General features: G+C 41.1%; 1 protein-coding gene across 1 annotated transcript in view; it reads right to left on the bottom strand.

Annotated features, from left to right (window-relative positions):
• LOC104099530 (mediator of RNA polymerase II transcription subunit 25) overlaps positions 1–24,845 on the bottom strand; it is a 46,805-nt gene that overhangs the window by 9,314 nt on the left and 12,646 nt on the right. The window contains exons 4-11 of the mRNA XM_070185583.1: positions 24,559–24,689; positions 12,452–12,658; positions 12,295–12,360; positions 10,800–11,010; positions 9,859–9,926; positions 8,972–9,778; positions 4,551–4,604; positions 4,332–4,360 (exon numbers count right to left, since the gene is read on the bottom strand). Of these exons, the coding sequence (XP_070041684.1) occupies positions 4,332–4,360; positions 4,551–4,604; positions 8,972–9,778; positions 9,859–9,926; positions 10,800–11,010; positions 12,295–12,360; positions 12,452–12,658; positions 24,559–24,689 (1,573 nt within the window). The remainder of the gene's footprint in view (positions 1–4,331; positions 4,361–4,550; positions 4,605–8,971; positions 9,779–9,858; positions 9,927–10,799; positions 11,011–12,294; positions 12,361–12,451; positions 12,659–24,558; positions 24,690–24,845) is intronic.

The following is a 24,845-nucleotide window of genomic DNA, read 5'->3' as shown; positions in this document are numbered from 1 at the left end:
GTTGGACTTCGCTAAGGCATTTGGGTTGGTGATTGTGAACTCTAGCTTTCCAAAGAGGGAGAGGCATTTGGTTACTTTTCAAAATGCGGTGGCGAAGACTCAGATTGACTATCTTCTCCTCAGGAGAGGTGACAGAGGAATGTGCAAGGATTGCAAGGTGATTCCGGGTGAGATACTCGCGACGCAACATAGGCTCTTGGTGATGGACGTTGGTATTATGTTAAAGAGGAGGAAAAGGTCTACTCGAGGAAGTCCGATAATCAGGTGGGGAGCCTTAACTAAGGATAAAGCCCAAGAGTTGGAAGGGCGATTGTCGGCTATAGGAGCTTGGAGGAGTAGCGGTGACGCGAGCACTATATGGTCAGCGACAGCAGACTGTATTAGGGAGGTTGCGAGAGAGGTGTTAGGAGTCTCGACGGGCGCCTCTGGTGGGCACAAAGGAGACTGGTGGTGGAATGAAGTGGTTCAAGGTAAAGTGAAAGCTAAGAAGGTGGTGTGCCTGAAGTTAGTGGGGAGCATAGATGAGGAGGAGAGGCGAGCATGCATGGAGAGGTATAAGACAGCTAGGAAGGAGGCTAAGCTGGCGGTCACAAAGGCTAAGACTGCTGCATATGGTCGTATGTACGAGGAACTGGGGAAAAAAGGCAGGGAGAAAGAAGTTATTCCGGCTGGCCAAGTTGAGAGAGAGGAAGGCTCGAGATTTGGACCAAGTGAGATGCATCAAGGACGAAGATGGTAGAGTATTAATGGAAGATGCCCAGATTAAGAGGAGATGGTAGAGTATTAATGGAAGATGCCCAGATTAAGAGGAGATGGCAGACTTACTTTCATAAACTTCTGAATGAAGAAGGGGATCAGGATATTGTGCGGGGCGAATTGGAGCATTCCGAAAGTCACCGTGACTTTGGGTACTGCAGGCGTATCGAGGTTGATGAGGTCGTGGGAGCTATGCGTAAGATGAGTAGGGGCAGAGCGACCGGGCCAGACGAGATTCCGGTGGAATTTTGGAAGTCTGTGGGGAGAGCAGGTTTGGAGTGGTTGACTAGGTTGTTTAATGTTATTTTTAAGGCGAAGAGGATGCCGGATGAGTGGAGGTGGAGTACGGTGGTCCCATTGTATAAGAACAAAGGTGATATCCAGAGTTGTAACAATTATAGGGGTATCAAATTACTGAGTCATACCATGAAAGTGTGGGAGAGGGTGGTTGAAGTGAGGGTAAGGATGACAGTGTCTGTATCCGACAACCAGTTCGGGTTCATGCCGGGTCGTTCGACTACAGAAGCTATAAACCTTGTTAGGAGGTTGGTGGAACTGTACAGAGAGAGGAAGAAGGATCTGCACATGGTCTTTATTGACCTAGAAAAAGCGTATGACAAGATTCCTAGAGAAGTTCTCTGGAGATGCCTGGAGGCAAAAGGTGTATCGGTTCCCTACATTATGGCGATTAAGGACATGTATGATAGGGCTAAGACTCGGGTTAGGACAGTGGGAGGCAACTCTGAGCAGTTTTCGGTTGTAATAGGGTTACACCAAGGTTCTGCGCTCAGTCCGTTCTTATTCGCCCTCGTGATCGACGCGTTAACACACCATATTCAAGGGGAGGTGCCATGGTGCATGCTATTTGCCGATGACATAGTTCTGATTGATGAGTCGCGAGCCAGTGTTAACGAGAGGCTAGAGGTTTGGAGACAGACTCTTGAGTCTAAGGGTTTCAAGTTGAGCAGGACGAAGACGGAATACCTGGAGTGTAAATTCAGCGCCGAGCCAGGGGAAGTGGGCGTGGATGTGAGGCTTGAATCACAGGTCATCCCGAGTAGAGGCAGCTTCAAGTACCTTTGTTCGGTTATCCAAGGGAGAGGGGAGATCAACAAGGATGTTACACACCGTATTGGGGTAGGATGGATGAAGTGAAGGTTAGCATCTGGAGTCCTGTGTGACAAGAGTGCCACCAATACTCAAAGGTAAGTTCTATAAAGCGGTGGTTAGACCAGCCATGTTGTATGGGGCTGAGTGTTGGCCCGTTAAGAACTCACATATCCAGAAGATGAAAGTAACAGAAATGAGGATGTTGAGGTGGATGTGCGGGCACACTAAGATAGATAAGATTAGGAATGATGTTATTCGGGAGAAGGTGCACGTGGCTCCCATTGATGACAAGATGCGGGAAGCGAGGCTTAGATGGTTCGGACATGTTCAAAGGAGAAGCCCAGATGCTCCGGTACGGAGGTGTGAGCGGCTGGTTGTGGAGGGCACGAGAAGAGGTAGAGGGCGGCCTAAGAAGTATTGGGGAGAGGTGATCAGACAGGATATGGCGAGGCTCCAGATTTCCAAGGACATGACACTTGATGGAAGATGTGGAGGTCGAGTATTAGAGTTGTAGGTTAGGATGTAGTTGAGTCTTGACTTACTTCGTACCATTGTGGCACTGACCACGTAGGGTTTTTGTCTAGGGTAGCTAGTGACAATGTTGTGTTTTACTACTTCGCTTTTCAGTGCATGTCCTATTTACTAGCTATCGTTTTTGCTTTGCATCTTTCTTCTGCATTTCATGGTGTTCCTATTTTTTCTATGATTGTTGTGGTGATACTAATGTTGTCTCCTCTTATCGTTTTGTCTTTTTGTTTTCTTGAGCCGAGGGTCTTTCGGAAACAGCCTCTCTACTCCTTTGGGGTATGGGTAAGGTCTGCGTACACACTACCCTCCCCAGACCCCATTAGTGGGATTCTACTGGGTTGTTGTTGTTGTTGTTATCCCTTGTTTGGACACATGTTTTTCTTGTGATATGCTTTAATTGTTGTATGACTAATTGAGCAACTATATTCATGCTAGAGATCATGTCTAGCCTTTGATTCCCTTTTGGACATGATGGGCTATTTTGTATATTGGATTATATGTTGCAGTCGTAGTCACAGTTGTACACATGCATGCATCCCTACATGTTTATTTTTCTGTCCATATGCATCATACATGCTTATCTCTTGTTCATATGCATACATTCTTGCATATGGTTCTCTGATATGGACTGAGATTGGCACGATGGTTTATGTCGTGCGGTTAATATTGTTATCGCACAATGGTTTATGCCGTGCGGTTTTTATGATGATGGCACGATGGTTCATTTCGTGTGAATTAATGACTGATTTCTGAGATATTGATGATTTGATTAGAGAGCTATAATGCTCTGGCGCATGGATTTGGATTCATCCCTTCGGAGTCACGTGATCACCCATTTTACCTTGGGCCATGTGTGCACAGTTTGACACCGGAGTGCCGGTTGTTGTGAAGTCTGAGTCTTTCTCATATATTGACATTCTAGGCTTGTGTAGAAATATTCATGCATATCATTTACATATGCACATTCATGCATTTTACACATGCATGGGACTTGATTGTGAATTGTTGGACACTTGGAGAGTGTCGGATTGATGTAAAGGTTGAGTCTTCATCACACATAGATATTTTAGACTCATATAGGAGCATTCGTATAAATGTTATTTGGGAATTGATTTAAAATTAGATATTTATCTTGCATAGACACTCAACATTCACGTAGAAGTGTTCGAGTTAATTATACTTGGTGTATATTTCCTTTATATGCGGATTTGGTGCGTTTGTATATGATTTTGATTTGATTATTTGAAAAAGCATTGCTTATTACCTTTATATTTGATTGTGCACCTTATTATTGATATCTGTTATTACTTGGCTACTCTCTGTTATCGTATATGCTTATGAGCTGCACAGGTTATATAAATGAGTTATCTAGATTACCTCGCCACTACTTCGATGAGGTTAGTCTTGATATTTACCGAGTACATGGGGTAGATTGTGCTCATACTAGACTCCTGCATCTCACGTGTAGAGCTGAGCCTTGTGGAAGCCGAAGACTAGCATTGAAGATGCGCCAGCGTTCCAGTTGCAAGCTACTAGTTGATCATGGTAGTTTAGGACTCGTATTTCTGTTTATATATATTCAAATAGATAAAATATTTTTTCATACCAACATTGAAGTAGCTCATGACTTGTACTACTATATCTTGAGGTAGTTTGTATTGAATTTCGCATTCTTATTTCTTTATTTATTTTATTGATCTTCAGGTGGGTGATGTTATATATTGGTTAGCGTACCTAGCGGGTTAGGTTAGGTGCCATCACGACTAGATGGGATTTGGGTCGTGACATAACATGCTCGCATTACAACTTATGGAGGACAAAGTATATTCTCCTCACAAGCCAACATACAGGATAACGCCATTGCAACAACTTGAATTTTGTAAGAGTTATTCATTGGGAAATCACTAAACCAAGCACTCATGAAAATGAAAACTTACGATTCAGAAGCTGAGGCACTCCTATACCCCTGCCACAAGAAATTAGATCATAAGATTTTACACAATCAGTAGGGATTCAGCAAACCATTTTACAATATGAAGACATAATTACACAATATTTCATCCGTCAACACGAAAGCGGAGTGCCTTCTTTAAAACACTATCACTTAAACAACTTGTAGTAACTAGAAAATCTGATTAGACTAGTTAAAACCATACCTCTAATCTGGTAATAAATACAGGTTGGCCCTGTCTCTGACCAGATAAGTTCCCCTGCAACATTTTCATAATAAAATATCAGGAGTACATCATTAAGATCATACAGAAAATATAGTTGCCTGTAGGAGTTTCCAAGAAAAAACAATATATGGGAAAACATGAAAATTATGGGGATGACTAAAAAGTTATACCAAAATAATCAGAGTTCTAGAAAAGAACGGGCAGTAATATCAGCATATACCAACCTAATTTCTCAACATCGTATATAACTTGCATAACATCAATATTCAAGTGTACACAATATCCTCGGTAAATACTATTAAGTTTCAAATTGTGTTCTTACAACCTCAAAGTATGATTTTGCTGGTTCTGCACAAGGTCTCAATCTATTTTTTGTCTCAAAAGAATTATAGTATTGGGTTCTGCATCACAAAGCAGTTCCCTCCCCACCCCCAAATATCAGAGCATCATAGTTAGTAATTCAGCAATATTTTGTTATCGTTCATGCAAATTAAACTGCAAATTGCTTTGGAAAATAGTGCAAGTTTCCTTTTCCAAAACGATTTAAGAAGCATTATAGGCCTCAGCTGTCTTCTAACTAATCGAGATAACTGAACCAGAAAGAAGAAAAGTGAAAGAGCTCGTGAAGAAATGAACCTTGGGGCTAACTCAACCTTAAAAGTTATATCAAGAGAGGAGAATTGCCCAAGTTCATATAATGAGACAACCATCCCATTCCCCAGCCAATTTTTGAGACTCTAACCCACTCTACAACCCCACTCCCTCCCCACCTCCCCAAACCCAGACCTGCCAACTGGAGCGTGAACAATATAACACAGGGGCTCAAACACGGATAGACCTAGCTCTACCATGTAAAGTAATGGACGTTGCTGAATTCTAAATTGTTGCCCCTATGAGAATAGCACGGAAAAATTATATTATTGATATTAGTTAATTTACTACTCCCTCCGTTTCAATTTATGTGAACTCACTTGACTGGGCACGGAGTTTAAGAAAAGAGAGAAGACTTTTGAATTTGTGGTGTAAATGAGGCACATATATTTTGTGTGGTTATAAATCATTGCATAAAGGTAAATTGTTTCCAAATAGGGAAAGAGGTCATTCTTTTTGGCACGGACTAAAAAGGAAATAGGTTCACATAAATTGAAACGGAGGGAGTATAATACAAGGAGCCCTATTTTTATAGGGTATGTACATATATCAAAAACATTCACTATCAATGTGGGAAACTTATACACAACAAGCTTTGTACATGAATTAACTCTAATACTCCCCCTCAAGCTGGTAGCATCTAAATTATATGCATCGGGCTTGTTACATATATAACTAATACGAGAACCAGTGAAGGACTTGGTGAAAATATCTGCAAGTTGATCATTTGACTTCACAAACTTTGTAACAATATCTCCTGAGTGTATCTTTCTCTCCGATGAAGTGACAGTCAATCTCAATGTGTTTAATCCTCTCATGAAACACTGGATTTTATGCAATATGAAGGGCAGCTTGATTATCACACACAAGTTCCATCTGATTGACTTCTCCAAATTTTAATTTTTTGAGCAACTTCTTGATCCAAACTAGCTCACATGTTGCCATAACCGTGGCTCGATATTCTGCTTTTGCGCTAGATAGAGCAACTACATTTTATTTCTTACTTTTCCAAAAGACCAAATTACCTCCTATAACATCACAATATCCAGATGTGGAACGTTTATCAGAAGGTGATCTTGCCGAATCGAGGTCATTAGGAAGTCCATCAAGTGTAAGAACTAGAAACAGTCTTCTGTCGCTGCTCCTGTTATTTTTCAACACTAGCAGCAACTGGCATCAACTTCTCAAATTCCTCCATGATTGTCTGCACCTGTCCCAAATAAGTAGACATATCCAATTATTGTTTCTTTAAGTTTGTCATCCGAGATATTACCTCATAAAAACGGGATATGTCATTAGTGTGTAAAGTATGAGCCTTCTCCCAAACTGAATAACAAGTCTGGAATGGACGAAAGAAAGGCATTATCTTGGGATCAATAGATAGCCATAAGAGACTATACAATTGAGCATCAATTTTCTCCCAAAGTGCTTTGGCCTTTTCATCTCTGTCACCCGCCTATTTGGTTAGGTGATTTTGAACACCTTGACCCTTGCACCACAACTCCCATTAAAGGTTCTGAAGCAATCATCGCGCTTGAATTTCCAGAACACGCGCTTTTAGAACCAAAAACATAACTCCCAAAGACATTGTTGGACCAAATAATCAAGAAGCAGCAGTAACTCGTAGAAAGTCAAGAAGCAGCAGAAAAAGGACATTGTAGCCACCGAAAACTGAAAACAGTCGCCAAATTCTGCAACAAGTCGCCGGAAAATAAAAAAAGTTGTTAGATGCCTCACGTGCCGGCGCGTGAGTTGGAATCTCGCTGGAAAAGTTCCTGTTGCCAGCACATGAGAGGAGTTCTGCCGAAGGAACTTTTAGGGTTTGGTCGCAGGAAGCTGATAAACAGCCTCTCTACACACTACCCTCCCCAGACCCCACTATGTGGGATTATACTGGGTTTTTTGTTGTTGTTGGTCGCAGGAAGCTGATCTACCTCGTGGTGGTATTGGTTTTTGCACAACAATGACAAAAAAGGACTTCCATGCAGACAGACCTACGTCACCGAAAAATTATTCGGTTAACTGATTTCTTCTTCCCGGAGTCGCTGGTATTTTTGCACAACGATGAATCTCTCATGGTAGCTCTAATACCATGTGAGAATAGCACAGGAAAATTATATTATTGATATTTGTTAATTTACTATAATACAAGGAGCCCTATTTATATAAGGTGTGTACATATACCTAAAACCTTCACTATCAATGTGGGACACTTATAAAGGCAACACACTTTATACATAACTAACTCTAACAGCCCCTTTCAACAATATGCATATCACTGAATCAACGAAAGCAAATGCTCCTGGTAGAAGTGTTTGATGACATGCCAAACCCAAATGGTTTTTTAGCTTACAATTTTGGTCTCACACTTAGCATCTCAAGATGGCATGTTTAGCACTTCACTTTGGACGTCATCTTGTCAACTATTCTAAAAGATTACTCATATGCAAGTTTATGTGTAAGAATTCTTCAACATTTACCATCAATTTGGAAGCATAATCAGACTAACTTTTGCATGTCAAAGCTTTTGTTTCAGTTTCCCAAAAATGCAACTGGAAAGCACCAGCATGAAATATATAATTTTTTTATGAAAAGCATGAATTATACTATTTTCAACAACCCACATACTACCAACCACCCCACCCTATCCGCAAAATCAAACTCCATCCTACCTTCAATATGCCATCCTTGATTTTCTCTGTTGTATTTACATCAGGCATATTAAGTACATGATTCTAAGATTAACATCTGAAACGAGTCACGGATAAGAAATCCAAAGACTAAACACTCGGTAGTGGAGGGGTGAAGAGCCAACCAAGATTGAAAAGCTGATTTTCCACAAAATCTACTTTAGTAGAGCATACATTCATTTCTAAATAAAGTTTAAAGTTGTCTTTGCCAATTTACATAATTACAAGGAAACTACTCAAATACCCCTCTTGAATAGAGCTGCAGTATAATAATCAAGTAATATAGGCAATTGGGTACCAAACACCCCAAAAACATCAATACATTTACAGTTGCAAATCCAACAGCATATGAAAGGATGAAATCGGTTGTGATACTTCATGGCTGGTATCCTGGGAAATGGTGCAAAATATTTTCGGTACAACACCCCAAAAACATAAATTTAGAATTTACAGTTGCAAATCCAACAGCATATGAAAAGGATGAAGATTGGTTGTGATACGTAATAGCTGGTTTCCCCCGGAAAAGGTTGCAGCCCACAGCAACCCACCAAAGACCAAGGGAGAGCCCTTACAAGCTCCCATTAAATCATAATCACCAAATATCGCACCTAAACTGCTACCACCACAATACAAAATCTTTGGCATTGTGGCCCTGAATTGTTATACTAAAATCACTATATTGTTACACCACATAACAGAACAGAAATCGATAGAGTTCTTTGTCATAAAAACACATACGTTAAATCAAGCTTATATTGGCCTTTTAATGGTTGGAAAAAAGCATAAAATTCCATTTTTTGAAGAGTCGGATATAGAAATCTCAGCAGAGATTGTACTGCCAAAGGATTTCTAAATTAGAGACTAACTCATTTAAAGCAAAACAAAAACTGCCAGCAGAAACCATCAGGAAAATTTAACCTGACATACTTAAAGAAGATCTAAATATGATTCCTATTTTATCTGTTGTTAAGACGAGGAAAAATTAAAAGGATGAGTTAGTTTTTATAAGAACGGAGTCACTGTCCAACTTCAGCATTTCTACAGATTAATCGGTCTTACCTCCCAAACCTTTACATATTTTGATTGAGCTGATGGCAATGCAGCAGGTGTTTGCTGCTGAGATAGAGGCATGTTAGCTCCTGTGCTATTACCAACAGGTTGCATGCCTGGCTGTCCTTGTTGAGAGATCCCTGGAGTAGGCATCATTGTGCCGGTTCCGGAAGGCATACCAGTTGCACCCAACCCAGTCAGCATATTCTGGTTCATCCCTGTCCCACTTGGCATCATTTGTGTGCCTGGTAGATTACCTTGGCACATTCCAGGAACTGTTTGACCAGCCATACTAACGCCACTCAAAGTCTGTGAAATGCTAATGTTTGGATTCCCAGACATACTGGGAGCACTCGAAGTGAATGAAGTAGGAGCTGAATTTTGCGTATTCTGCCCACTGCCTGCTAATGGAACTGACCCACTTACTGTTGTGACACCTGATTGCCCAGATGAAAATACAGTTTGGGCAGAAGGGACGGAAGATGCCATTCCACTAGATATCATACTTGAAAGCATAGGGGTGCCACCCATAGATTGCAGGCCTATAGAAGTTGCCCCAGCTATTGCTTGGCGTGCTTGAGCAACATCGTTCAGGATTCTGACATTTGCTGCGGCTGCAGCAACTGGACGTAAGGACTGTGTCATTCCACTGACTACGGGTTTCATCTCCTGAACATTCTCATTATGTGATGCCATCTCCTGAGAAACAGAAAGAGGAGAAGAAGTTTGCAAGCTTGGAACAGGTTGAAGAGCAGGACGAACAGATGGAATATGTGAAAATGCAGGCCCATTCATGGAGGTCACGGTGGTGGGCTCCTGAAAACATATGTTATAAGATCATAACATCTACAGTAATGTCTGGGTACCAAGCAGGTGTACAAGTTGTTGAGTCTTACAATTTTTACAGTTGCAGGAGGAATATTTCCAGCAGAAATTGGTTGTCGGCTCATAACAGATCCATTTGCTGAGAGGTAAATAGAAAAGAAAATCAGTATCCTTCAACAAAACCATTGGGGAGTAATCCATATATCCCAGGATGCTCTATATTAGAATACACGAGTATCACTTTAAAAATTGATCTAGTATGCATGTCGTACCAGAGGAGATCGATTTTTTGGACATATATTAAGTTATTAGCTAAAACTGTAATTTTAAACAGTATTCAAGATGATGTAACTTACTAATCCTCATTCCTCAGAAAAGATAAAAAGAGATAAATGTAAAGAAGCCAAAAGTATCATCACCACATGCCCACATGTACACCTCAACCTAATCGAGGAACGACTAGGAGAGTATAAATTGACATTTTAGCAATAGACAGAAGATACTACAGCTGAACTGAGAGTTGAATAGTTTAGCAATCAGTTGTCTATCCAACAGGCCAAGCTTGAACTCTAAAAATTGAACTAATCAAGCATAAGCAAGTTAACACAAAGAAAATGCACAGCAGAGTGAACTGTTCCCAAGATATATCAAGTTGAATAAAGTTTACACAGTGGGTTTCTTCATAAAAAAGTTTATACAGTGGTTTTACTTGTTTTTTATGGTGTTAAGTGGTTAGTCTATTCAACAGCTTGACCCTGCCAACTACCAAATTAAGTGTGCCAACTTCCAAAGAAAGTGAGGGATATTTCTGTTAATTGTTCATTTTCCTCTTTTGCGCATTCGAACATATCCTCTTGGTGTGCATTCCTCAATTTCTATTCACCAAAATACCATGTCCAACATGGAAGAGTAAAAGAAGCATGCAAATCTATGAATAAGGTAACATTAGCCTGAGCAAACGTTCCTATAGGATGATAAAGCCGGAAAATAAGTTCAAAAAAATTACACAAACCTGCTGAATTAGAAATTGATGGTGGCACAGAAACTGGTGGAATAGAAGACACATCCATTTTGACAGGGCTTTGGTTTGACGTCAAATTGGTCATTCCAGGGCGACTAAAAGCAGCACGAGCCTCGATGAAATTTTCAGAAATCAAAACAAGAAAGTTTGGATTCTTAGCTGTATCAATTGGCGGGTCAGCTGCTCGTGGATTGCGTTTTCCCTGTATCCATACAAGTTCACACTTAGTAAAAAACTAAATGAGAAGTTGGAAAATGGGGCATTCCATTTTTCAAAGCTCCGGCACTAAGACTAGCAGGATAGGAGTGTGTGCTGAGTGAGGAGGATTACAAGTCCATCTCCCTTTCATGGAAGACAGAACCTACTGTCGAGAACCATTGAATTAATAGAATGAAAGAACATAATATCATGGGTGATTCAAAGATAATTTAAGACGATAAATACATTATCCACGATTAAAAGGCTGATCATTTTTAAGCACTTACTAAAGCTAAATGTTTCTCCATAGCTATAGTATGCTGCATATTCTCAAATTTGGACTCCGAAAATGAAGAAGTATTTTTGCAACAGTCAACCTTAAAGGGATATGTTTTTTATTTTATAAGGTAATAAATTTCATTAAAAAGGGGCAAAAAGATGCCTGTATACAAGGAGTATACCCAAAAGTAGAAAACCTTACAAGAGAACATGGTTTTCTACGAATGACACCCAATCTTCTATACAAACAGGAACCTCAAAGGTGCACCAAAAATAAAAAAGGAAAAAGAGGCTACTCCTCAAGTGTACAAGATCGTTCTCTACTCCATCAAAAGCTCTCCTATTCCTCTCACTCCAAAGAACCCACATGAGTGCTAGAGGAACAACATCCCATGACCTGCGTCTTCCTTTAACTAACCTTAAACGGATAAGTTAATAGGAGGATGTTATTGTGGAGCTCATGGATATTCTTACTTCTAATGAACAAGCATAGAGTTTGAAACAAATGGAAATATAAAGTCCACATGCATCACTTTTCTCTATTTAAGACCAAGTGATAATCATGAAGGCTGAATCAAATTAGAGAGTTCCGTCATAAATTCATAGTTTTTAACTAGTGAAATGCTTGCCACAACATAAGTATCGAAAGAGTGAGAAGCACACCAAAGATTGTTCCGTTAACGACATTCCAAGAATATATTATATGTGGTACAGAAATCATTCAAAATCATGTTACTTGCCCCAATCCTGAACACAGTATTATGGTAAATGAGTACCAAAGCTAGCAATTTCCCAGTTCAACAGAGTACTAATATAATTTCTAGAGAGGTCGGAAAGAGCACGCAGGAAGTTAATCCGCAACTAGGTAAAGTTGAAGACAATAATTATTGTAGGTCACAGAAACAAAAAAAAAAAAAAAAAAAAAAAAAGTCAAGTTTCAACACAATAAAGACAGGCTTTGACCCTAATAAAGAAACGGAAAGAATTCAATAAAGTTGGCCACAATTACCGCATTATATACTGCTCTTAGTTTTGAAAGCTGTTTTGGGCATATAACTGACAGGGAAACAGAGCACTGCAAGGGAAAGAGTAACTTGTCAGTGAAGGAGGAAATATGTGAGGGGAAGACCAAGATTATGAAAATGCAAAAGGCTTTAGATCAGTACCTGAGGGAATGCCTTCGCAACTGTCTCAGCATCAGATAGTCGACTATCTGTTTGTGTTTCAGTATTTTCGTTCTGCTCCAGTTTCTGCATCTGTGGTCGATAAACTGGTGTAGGCAACGGATAAGGATTGCTGGCAGAAATAAGTAGGCAATGTTTTTTTCCTTCCATGTTTTGTTGACTTTGGTTTCCATTTGGAGAAGAAAACATCTGAATAAAGCATCAGTTTAGTTTTATATATATATATATATATATATATATATATATATATATATATATATATATATGTGTGTGTGTGTGTGTGTGTGTTAAGTAAAAAAGAAACCCAGAACATATTTTGTAGGCTAAGTTAATAAAACAAACCAGGAGCAACTCATTTTTTATTGTGATTCAACACACCCCATTACTATTGTGTGAACTATATAAACAACATCCTCCTTTAGTGAATGGCTTAAGAACAGACTAGAGGAACTTCAAGTACACCTGAACATCAGGAATTAGAGATAAAATGCCAACTTATCATGGCCCACATGAAAAATCAAGAGAGAGAAGGTGTACACTCAAGCTAAATCCGATCAAACTGAGTTTTCAGACAATCACTCTCCAAAAAATTATTGGATCAAAACTGAGTCAACATCATGGAGAGAAAGACATATATATCGCCAGAAACAAGTCTTTTGATAAAGATTGTTACAAAGCTCGTCAATGAGCAATGCAACAGTAAAATGCTTAGGCTAAAAAAGACTAGAAAGAAATAGGACAAATGGAAATTCTTCATTCAACATAATCCATCTGTCCAATACAGAGATATTTAAAACGCAACAACAACACAGCTGGCAATTACTAAGTGAGACAGGTGTCCCCCCTTCCCTAAAAACTAAAGAACTACTCCGCAAATAATTGAAAGACTAAAGTGTTCACATATGAACTTAGGGGAAAAAGGTAAAAAATCTACTAACTCCAATTAACTTAGCCAGATACTCAAATAGTCAACCATAGTCAAAACTAACAAAAGGAAAATCCTAGCTGCAACATTCCATACTCCTCAAAGATCCAAGCTTTATCTCAGTTCGAAGCTCGGAAACTGTGATTGGATGAAGTCTTCCCTGGTCGCCTCTTCCGGCGGAAGATTAGTCCATTGAACTAGGACCTGAACCACCCCAGCATTCTTGCGTTTGACCAAACGTCGATCCAGAATCGCCTCTGGCTCCACCTTGATCTGGTCGTCGTCAGTGCAATAGGGTCGATGGCCACTGCTTGCTCTCCCACCATTTTGAAGTGAGAGAGACATGGAAAACTGGGTGAATTTTCTATCTAACGGGTAGCTTCAGTTCATAAGCCACTGAACCAATTTTCTTCACAATTTGGTAAGACCAAAAAACCTTGCTGCTAGCTTAAGATTTTTGCGGACCGCCACTATAGATTGCCAATAAAGCTGGATTTTTAAGTATACCCAATCATCGACTTCAAACTGGCGGTCTAACCTTTTCTTATCTGCAAATTGTTTCATCCTATTCTGAGCTTTCTTCAAATTGTCCTGTAATAACTTTGTAATTACCTGTTTTTCCTTTAGAAATTCATCTACTAAATTTAGCTTGGTCTGGGCAATAAGCTCAAATGTAGGTTGTGGAGGGTCGTATCCATAGAGAGCCATAAAAGGTGTCATTTGAATTGCAAAATGGAAGTTAGAATTATACTAGAATTCCGCCATAGAATTTAATCCAGTCAGATAGCTTTTGGCCACTCATACATCTTAAATAGGTTTACAGGCAGTGATTCAACCTCTCATGGAGGATGATAGGCTGAACTCATCCTTAATTGCACCGTAAGAAACTTGAAAAGCTCTTTCCAGAAAGAGCTAGTAAAAATTGGATCTCGATCTGACACAATAAAACTAGGTACTTCATGCAATTTACAGATATTATCTATAGATAGCTGGGCAATCTGTTCCGCTGAAAATGGGTGAGGTAAAGAGAAGAAATGAGCATACTTAGTGAAACGATCAATTACCACCAAGATGACATTCTTCCCTTGTGATTTTGGTAGGCCCTCTATGAAATCCATAGCTATGTGCTCACAACTCACAAGGCTTCTCTGGAAAAGGCAAAGGTTGTAGGAGACCTGGATAAGCCACATTTTCATGTTTGTTTCTTTGGCAAACATCACACTCCACTACTTTTTCTTTGATATCTTTGAGCATACCAGGCCAATAGAGTAGCTGCCAGATTCTCTGTTGAGTTGCCAAAACTCCTGAATGTCCACCCTCCCCCCCCCATGGAGAAAGGTACATTCCAGAAATAATTTGTGCCCTCAAATTTTCATGAGAGCCCACCCCAAATCTTCCCATCATTCCTTAGGACTCCTTGTACGGCAGTGATGTTCCCAGCTGCTGAATCAATGGCCAACTTCTGTTTTTTTTTTAGCAAGGTAACTGGTATTTTATTAACAATTAAAGTAGTCCTTAGCACAACCAGGGAGAAAGAAAGTTATTTTTTGATAAGGTAAATTGTATTAATCAAAAGGGACAAAAAACTTCCGTATACAAGAAGTATACCAAAAAGTAGAGAATTTACATCAGAACATGATTCTCTACAAAAGACGCCCAATCTTCTACACAAGTAGGGGCTATATGGGTGCACCAAAAAGCGATCAAGGATAAAAGACTATTCTTAAAATGTAAAAAAGGAAACTCAATCCCCTCAAAAACTCTCTTATTTCTCTCTCCTCCACATGAGAGCTAACGGGGCGAACTTCCACGCCTTTTGCTTGCTTCTTCTACGGAAACCGGCCTAGCTATAAAGCATTTCCTTTACAGTGTTTGGCATCACCCATTGAACACCAAAAAGATTCAGGATTGCCCTCCACAAACCCGAGGACACAGGGCAATGCAACAGAAGATGATCGACTTCTTCCCCTGAGCTTTTACACATGTAGCACCAACTAACAAGTGTAATTCCTCTCTTTCGCAGATTTTCAGCTGTCAAGATCACTCCCCTCGCCGCTAGCCATGCAAAAAAGCACACCTTCGTGGGCGCCTTAGGAATCCAGATCGAGGAGTATGGAAAAGTAGCCTCCTCTCTCACCAACATACTCTAGTAAAAGGACTTTACGGTGAACAAACCATCGCCATGCAACCCCCATCTCCAAGAATCGCAAGATGGATGGGGCCTGTCTTGCCCATATATCAGTGCCAACAAATTCTAGAGCTTCACAATCTCCCAATCTTGCATGTTCCTTCTAAAAGAGAGGTCTCATACTACACCCCTTCATGCTCCTTGCGAATCTGTTGGACCATCCATTCCTTCTGGTTTGAAACTCTGAAGATGTGGGGGAAAGAGACCCTCAGAGTATCCTCTCCACACCACCTGTGATTCCAAAAGCTGATTCTCCTTCCATCTCCCACCTTGTAAGTGATGTTTCCATAGAAAGTTTCCCAGTTCTTCATGATGCTCCTCCACATGCCACACCCGAACGGTGCTGTGATTGCCTTGGTCCTCCAACCCCTCCCCGTGGAATCGTAGTTTTCTACTATGACCTCCCTCCATAGAGCATGCTCTTCTACCCCGAATCTCCACAGCCACTTCCCCAACAAAGCTCTGTTGAATACCCTAAGATCTTTTACTCCAAGTCCACCCCACTTCTTTGGGGAAGTGACTGTCTGCCAATTCACTAGATGAAACTTTCTAGTTCCATCTGCCGCATTCCAAAGAAAATTCCTTTGAAGCCGCTCCAGTTTTTCTGTGATGCTCACAGGAGCTTGCAACAGGGACAAGTAATAGGTAGGGATACTCGACAAAGTGCTTTTGATAAGCACTTCCTTACAGCCTTTTGACAAGTACCGTTTCTGCCAGCCTGCTAATCTTTTTTCAACCCTTTCAATGACTGGATTCCAAACCGTAGTATCCTTATCCAAAGCGCCCAATGGTAGACCCAGGTAAGTAGTGGGAAAAGAGCCCAACTTATATCTGAGAACATGAGACAAAGCATCAATGTTAGCGACCTCACCCATCGGGAAAATCTCACACTTGCCGAGGTTGATTTTGAGTCCTGATACTATCTGGAACCACTGTAGGACCTGCTTCAGGCACGTCAACTGGTCCATATCGGCATCACAAAAAACCAGGGTGTCATCCGCAAAAAGAAAATGAGAGACTTCGGGCACTGAGCACCCCGATCGTAGCTGAGAATCCTCTTATGAAGCCTCCACCCGCCGTACGATCCATCATTTTACTCAGAGCATCCATCACTAGAATGAATAGCATGGGGGATAGGGGGTCACCTTGCCTGATACCCCTGGAGCTGCCAAAGAAACCACACGGGCTACTATTAACCAGGACAGAGAATCTGACTGAGGAAATGTAGAACTTGATCCATCCCCTCCATCATTCCCCAAACCCCATCCGCATCATAATGAAATCCAGGAACTCCCAATTGACATGGTCGAAAGCCTTCTCAAGGTCCAACTTACACAGTAAGCCGGGTTCTCTATTTTTCCTTCTGGAGTCTACAAGTTCATTTGCCATCAAAGCAGTATCCAGGATCTGCCTACCTTCCACAAACGCATTTTGGGAGGACGAAACAGACACGTCAAGAACCTTCATGAGTCTGTTGGAGAGCACTTTAGAAATAATCTTGTAAATGCACCCCACGAGACTGATAGGCCTGTAGTCTCTGATACAAGATACGCTTTCTTTTTTAGGCACAATAGTAATAAAAGAAGCATTGATACTTCTCTCGAAAACACCATTCACGTGGAAGTATTCAATGGCTTCCATCAACTCCTCGTTAATGGTGTCCCAACAGAGCTGGAAGAAAGCCAAGGAGAAACTATCAGGCCCGGGGGCCTTATCACCAGCACAACTCAACACAGCCTCGTGCACCTCCTCCTCCTCGAAAGCCCTTTCTAGCCACTCACTGTCTCCCTCCCCTATGTGGTTGAACTCTATCCCCCAAAGTAGGCCTCCAACTAACTTCCTCTTTGTATAAATTCTCAAAAAACCCCACTATCGCCCATTTTACCTCTTCTTCTCCCTCAATCCTCACCCCGTCCACAATTAAGGACTCTATGAAGTTTCTCCCTCAATTTGTGACCGCAACCCTGTGGAAAAACTTGGTATTCGAATCCCCTTCCTTTAACCAAAGCGCCCTCGATTTTTGCCGCCAACTAGTCTCCTGAGCTATTGCTAACTCGATTATTTCCCTCTTAACCTCCCCAATCTCGCTTTCTCAGATTCATCTAGCTCCCTCGCCCCTTCCTCTCTCTCTAATTCCCCTAATTCATACATAAGCTCCCTCATTTTAACCTCTACCCTCCCAAAAACCTCCTTATTCCACCTAATAATATCTCCCTTGAGCAATTTGAGTTTCTTCGAAAGACGGAATGAAGGTGACCCTGATACCCCGTAGCTTGTCCACCATTCTTTCACTTTGTCACCAAATCCTGGCATTTTCAACCACATGTTCTCGAATCGGAAGGGAGCACGCACCCCCCTCCCTCTGTATCCATCTAGCAAGATAGGCAAATGATCTGAAGTCAGCCTAGGTAAAGGAATCTACAACATATTCGGCACCAACTCATCCCAGGAGGGCGATATCAGAAATCTATCAAGTCTAGACCTTGAGTTGGAATCCTTTGCCCTGGCCCAAGTAAACCTTTCCCCTGATAGAGGAAGATCAATGAGAAAGTGATCATTGAAGAAGTCAGAAAACTCCTCCATGGCCCTCGAAATCAGACTACACCCTAATCTCTCCTCCGGGAATCTAATAGTGTTAAAGTCTCCCCCTAGAACCCATGGAATGTCCCATTTCCCCATAATATTGGCCAGTTCCTCCCGGAAAAACACCTTGGACCCTTCCCCTACCGGTCCGTACACTCCCCAAATCCCCACTCCACCCTACTCACTCTATCTTTGACGAGAGCTGCTAAAGAAAAAACTCCCTTTTTAATCTCCTTTACCTCCAAGCTTCTATCATCCCACATAAGAAGAATGCCCCCGGCACTTCCCGCTGCTGGGACCCAGTCATATTTCACCCAACATCTTCCCAGACGCTTCTCACGATCGCAGGACCCCAAAAGAAAGTTACAGGACCCCAAAAGAAAAAAGAAACAAAAAGATAGTCATGTGCTAGTTACAAAGATCCCAAGATGTCAACTACAGAATCTACATATTCTACAAGAGCTTCTTTGCACCAAAAATGAAACAGAAATATACAATTCATGATGACCTTCTGCTCATAATTTGCTATCCCTTCAAAACATCTAGAGCTCCTTCTATTCCAAATTGTCCACCAGATGACTGCAGGTACCATGTTCCACCAACACTTGTTCCTTAATAAGTTGCCTGGATCATTCCAGCATGTTATCATTTCTGCAGTTGTCCTAGGCATTGTCCAGCTTAGGCTGTTCAAACTCATAAACAGCTGCCACAACCTGCTGGTTACTCTGCAGTGCAGAAACAAGTGACTGTTTGTTTCCATCTCCCTATCACACATAAAGCATCCAGAGCGCAGTGGTATTCCTCTTTTCACCAAACTATCATGTGTCAGGACAGCCTTTTTAACCACTAACCAGCAAACACATGCCACTTTGAAAGGGATGTTTATCTTCCAGATGTGTTTCCAATGCCATGGCACAATGTATTGAATATCGTATCTATTTAGCACCCCATAGGCTGACTTCACAGAGAAAACTCCTCTGCTCCATTCATTTGGGCTGAACTGCTGACAAGCCTTTGCATTCTCCTTATGCCTCTTCATCAAAACCTACGGGACAGTGCATTAGCAGCAATATTGTAGCCCAAGAAGTTTAGTTATGCCTTTATGCTGCAAGGCTGTAGTAGCCGTTTGATTTTTAAGAAACTTCAAGCTATGGTGATCTGTTTTAACAATGAAATGGGCTGGCTGGAGATAGTGCGTCCATTTCTCCACAGCCACTAAAAGTGCAATTAGCTCATTCTCGTAGGTAGACAGGTTCAAGTGTTTTGGTCTCAAAGCCTGACTCAGAAAAGCTATGGGCCTTTGTCTTTGCATTAACACTGCACCAATCCCCTTCCCACTTGCATCGACCTCCACTACAAAAGGCTCAGTAAAATCTGGGAAAGCTAACACCGAGGACTTGACCATTGCATTTTTAAGGCCCATGAAAGCTGTTGTAGCTTCCTCATTCCGGTCAAAACCTTCTTTCTTGAGCATAGAAGTTAAAGGCTTGCTTATTATTCAAAAAAATTTAATGAATCTGCGATAATAACCAGTCAGTCCTAGGAATCCCCTTAATTCTTTCACCGTTTTGGGCTAAGCCCAATTCACCATTGCCTCTACTTTCGTTGAATCAGTACTGACCCCTTCCCTTCAAATGATATGGCCTAAATACTCGATATTAGGCTTGGCAAAACTAAACTTGGAAGCCTTTAGAAAATAGCTTATGCTGCACTAGTACCTCAAAGACCAATTTCAAATGTGCCACATGATCTTCCATATTTTGGCTGGAAAGCATTAGGATTGAACGAAAAGAACTGGGTCGAGAAGGTTTGGGTTGGTGGTGAAAAGGTGTGAGCTGGTAATGAAGTGCGGTGGACCGTCGTAGTGGTTTGTAGGGTTGAAAAAGTTGTAGATTGTACGGGGAGTGTTGTTTGTTGTGAAGGTAACACCAATGGTTGAGTATAAGGGGAAGAGGACACCACGACTCCACTAAGAGTAGGTGTTGGTAAAGGGCTGGTCGGTGATAGAGAAGATGGTAAAGGAGATCTAAAATTACCTTGCACTGAAGAACCACCAGCAGCTATGGTGGCGTACGACCTCACTGCAAAAGCGGGTTCATCCTTATTCCCAGGCTCCCACTGCAACAGCATATTTACAATATGCCTGTTAGCCTCTTCGTTTCGACAAGTCGAATCGAACATTCAATGTGTCGACCCTCTCCTAATTCTCACGAATCTAAGACACATGTTTCGCGGTTTCCTCCATGAAAGCCTGCAGCTGAGCACCCAAGCGCTGCAGTCCATCCTCGGTATCTTGTGACGACTAGATTCCACCATGGTAGCAATACCACAGCAGGATCGGTAGGCTCTAATTCCAAAATGTTACAAAGCTCGTCAATGAGCAATGCAACAGTAAAACGCCTAGGCTAAAAATGACTAGAAAGAAATAGGACAAAACGAAATTCTTCATTCAGCATAATCCGTTTGTCCAATACGGAGATAATTAAAAAGCAACAACAACTCAGCTAGCAATTACTAAGTGAGACATGTGTTCCCCCTTCCCTAACAAACTAAAGGACTACTCTGCAAATAACTGAAAGACCAAAGTGTTCACATATGAACTTAGGGGAAAAAAGTAACAACTTTACTAACTCGAATTAACTTAGCCGGATACCCAAATAGTCAACCATAGTCAAAATTAACCAAAGGAAAAACCTAGGTGCTACAAAGATTGCAGGGAACAAGTCTTCTGAAATAATATAAACAATAAACGATTCAACAAATCGATGTCAATGGGTAGAGAGGAGAAGAAACTTCATTAGGAGATTGACAAAAAGCAGACGGGTATTACTATGGGTAGGACAGCTAATGATAGTGACATCGGATAACACAAGGAACAAATTTAGAAGATGTGAGGCAGCTAAGATCGAAAAATATCTTACTGCTCAGAACTTCAATATCCACATAAGATTCATCGCAGTTACAGCAAAGCAAAATGGTTAGGAAAAGCAACAAAATAGTATCAGAGTTCTAATATGTCATTAGAGCGAAAAATATTACAGTAAAAATTATCTAGAAAAAGCAAAATTGAAATGGTGATGGACCAAATCAAGTCCCAGCAATAAGCTATGTGGAACCAACGAAAGCAAAAAGATGTCAGATTATCACGGGGCACAGAACAAAGCTCCTACAAAATCAACAAAATTGTCTGATCAGGAAGTTTGAAGGTAATCACAAAGAAATACCCACATGCTCAGAAATTAGAAGATAGGTACGAAGCAGAAGGAAATCAAGGGAGATACCCCAAGATGAACAGCACGTAGTTTCTTTTCGAGCTTCCTTCAAAGGGAGAGGCAGCTAGAATTAACGTTGGAAAATGGCAATGGAAAAACTTGGAACTTTGGATAGATAGTCACAAGCTCTAGAACGGCTTCCGGCTAGTTTCGAATCAAATTGGATATCAGTACGACTACTAGAGTTGTCATTACATCTCTGGTCTGTGAAGGTATTCAAGGAAATTGGTGAGGAATGTGGAGGGTGGCCAGAAACAGATGAGAAACAACCCTAAGGAACCACCTTCGCTGGGCAAGAATCAGAATCAGAGTCAGGGGAACGCGATTGTTATTAGAAAAGAGGATATTGTATTCAATGTCCCTGTTTGAGTTGAAAGGGTAACCATCATAAAATTTGCCAAGCCAGATCAGGGACAGCTGCTGTTGTGGGCAAGCAATACAGACCAGTCCTTCGCATAAGCCTGGTGCAACAAGCTATAGAGCGGCAACCTTTTCTCGGGAAAGGCCACTCACCTGGGAGGTTCAAATTTTGAATCTCTAGAGATGAACGCATGGCAGTCACATGGAAAAGGATTTAAAACACTTGGGCCTCTTCTTTCTTTATAACAACCAAGATGACACAAATCTGCCAGTCATACCTGGGCCTAGAATGGCGGATAAGACTGACTCCGTTCAGCGAAAAAGAAACCAAACAATTGGGCCAGCTATCATAGAGCAAAACAGAGAAGGGGGGAAATAGAAGTATAAATCAGTTAGACCCAGCGAACATTATTCCAACTAATGCCTCGTTTATATCAGTGAGGACACATCACGAATCCTTACTTAATCCTCAGGGGTTGGCCTGGTGGCAATTGACTTGAGCCTTGGGGTTTGCTCCCTTTCAAGGTCTCAAGTTCGAAACCCACTGGGTGCAAACAATTTTTGAGGGCCATCGGACTGGGTAAAACCTGAATTAACCGTGGTGCACTTGCGGGAAACTCCTTGCCGAGGGCCTGTGCACCCCCGGGATTAGTCGGGTCTCAAAGAGACTCGGACACCCGGTGCAAAATCAAAAAAATCACGAATCCTTTCTTTTTCGAAGTCGAAGCTTCCGGAGTTCAGACAGCCTAGTAATTGCTCGCATCCACCACTGCTGACTCTGATTTTTATAGCAACGAGGGACGCGAGACTCCACTGAGTCCGAAGTTGATAAAAGCAAGACCGGAAAAGGGGGAGGAAATCGTCAGCTTCGAAGCATAACCTCTGGAGATAGACAACGAAATCTCCTCACTGAATGGCAAGAAGATGAGCAAGGATTCGAACAGAATCAGACGGAAGAAGCAGCCTGGGTTTGAAGGAACATTATAAAAATGAGTAAGCAAATGGGAATAGATTTTGAAGGCCGTGAAGGGGAAGCATTAAGTTATTTTCATAAATGACAAAAAGAGGGAAGAAAGGTGACAAACGAGCTGCATGGAATGTCCCAGGAGCTCCAGAAGGGAATTCAGAACTCGAGTTCAACATCATTTATAAGGAGGGGTGTGAAAGGTTTAGGAGAAGATAGTTGTCAGACAATGATATAAGTGAAATTGAAAATAGTCAGCTGGAATGTAAGGAGCTTAAACAGTAGCTTAAACAGTAGAAGGAAAGAAGGCTTTTGAAGATTCAAGTACACAAGTAGAATGCTGATATTTATAGCTTCTACGAGAACGAGACCAATCTAAATAACACTACTCCAGCACTGTTCAAACAAAGAAATGGGCCAGTAGATGGGTCAGCCACATTGTTTTGGATGCTGAAGGGAGGGTTGGGGTGGGGGGTAAACTGATCCTTTGGCACAACCGAATGTGAACCGGGGAAACAAATCCACAAGGGGAGTGCAGTGTCACAGTAAAGTTCAAGGGGCTCCTATGTTACTGCAGTTGGCAATTTGGAATCTGACATGAATACATAGACCAATACGGAAAGAGGCAGAGTAGTTTTATGGTTCCAAATGGCAGTGCCTAGAGGTTTATGTCATGGGCCACGCTTTAACATAACAAGATAGTGCTGGGAAAAGAAGAAAGAGTAGCAGAAGATCCAGAGATTCAGAGACAAGGTACAGTTCTTTCTTTTTCTTTTTAGAAGAAAAAAAAAAGAACTGCATGAAGGAAGTGAGGTTGATTGACTCCTATTTGGAAGAAATTTTATTTGAACAACAAGGAACAGAAATTGTGCAACATCTAGAATTGACAGGTTCCTGCTCTCCATGGAGTGAGATGAAGAGCTTAAATACATAAAGAAATCAACACTTCTGAGGATCTCCTCTAATCATACTCCATTACTTTTGCAATGTGGGGATTCAGAAAAAAGAAACTCATACTTCAAAGTTAAGAACATGTGAATAGAGGTCGGCAGCTTTAAAGACATGATAGGGTTGGTGGAACACACTTGTAGTTTAAGGAAGTCTGGAAAAAATATATCCTATCTATTCAATGTAAGAATTTCAATGACATCTTACAATTCCAACTTTATCCTACAATTCTCGAATGAAAGGTATAATTCGTGTGATTTGAAAATTTCTTGGGTCACGTTTGACCTTGGTTGGTTCATGTTAATGATGATATTGATGTTAATTTGGATAATCTAGTTAATTCAAAGGTTTTGCAATTTTTTAAATTATTCCTAGTATTTTGTTTGTAGAAGTATAGCTTGATTTTGCCAATATATTTTGTTTGATAATCGAGAAATAGCATAGGGCAGTGGCGCACAGTTCTAAACTCGGTGGATTATGGTACCGCCTCTACCCTTCTCCTCTTAAAAACCAGGCTTTTGTCTGCGGCAGCTTTCGAACCCATGATATGTGTCGAACCACACATCACGAGATGCACTCTTACACATAGAGAATCATAGCTTGATTTTGCCTATATTTTTAAGAGTAACTTCATTTTGCCTACATTATTATTTCAAAATGGGGTTTCACCGTAATTCCCTGAGCTATCTATATGAATTGGTGGGTTATTCACCAAAATGTTATTTATATGTATTATTCTATGTCTAATGCATATAACGCGTGATTCTCATTTTGATTAGTTATAATATCACAATTTGACAACAGAGGTGCAAACTTCGTCTTTAGAACATCTTAAACAGTAAAACGCACCATCAATGCTTCACCAAGTCCTTCTGCAACTGCGGCATCACTGAAACCACCTCCTGAAAAAGGTATAGCCGAAAGCCACTGGAAAAAGATATCCATGTCTCTTGTCCAGCCACTGCGCTGAACCAGGCAAGCTGCATAAAAGGAAGTAAAATGGAAGAAGAAAATAAAAATAAAAACGTCAGGCAGAAAGAAAAAGAAAGAGAAAATATGTGTCTTGTGTCTTTAACAACAAAGAGAAGTCAGAGGCAGCCTTGAAATACAACTTCAAGAGTGAGGGGAGATCTCGT

The sequence above is a fragment of the Nicotiana tomentosiformis genome, chromosome 9, assembly GCF_000390325.3.
Source record: "Nicotiana tomentosiformis chromosome 9, ASM39032v3, whole genome shotgun sequence".
Classification (NCBI taxonomy): domain Eukaryota; kingdom Viridiplantae; phylum Streptophyta; class Magnoliopsida; order Solanales; family Solanaceae; genus Nicotiana; species Nicotiana tomentosiformis.
Note: the sequence above shows the minus strand (reverse complement) of the source record. Positions and strands in the feature narration are given on the sequence as shown.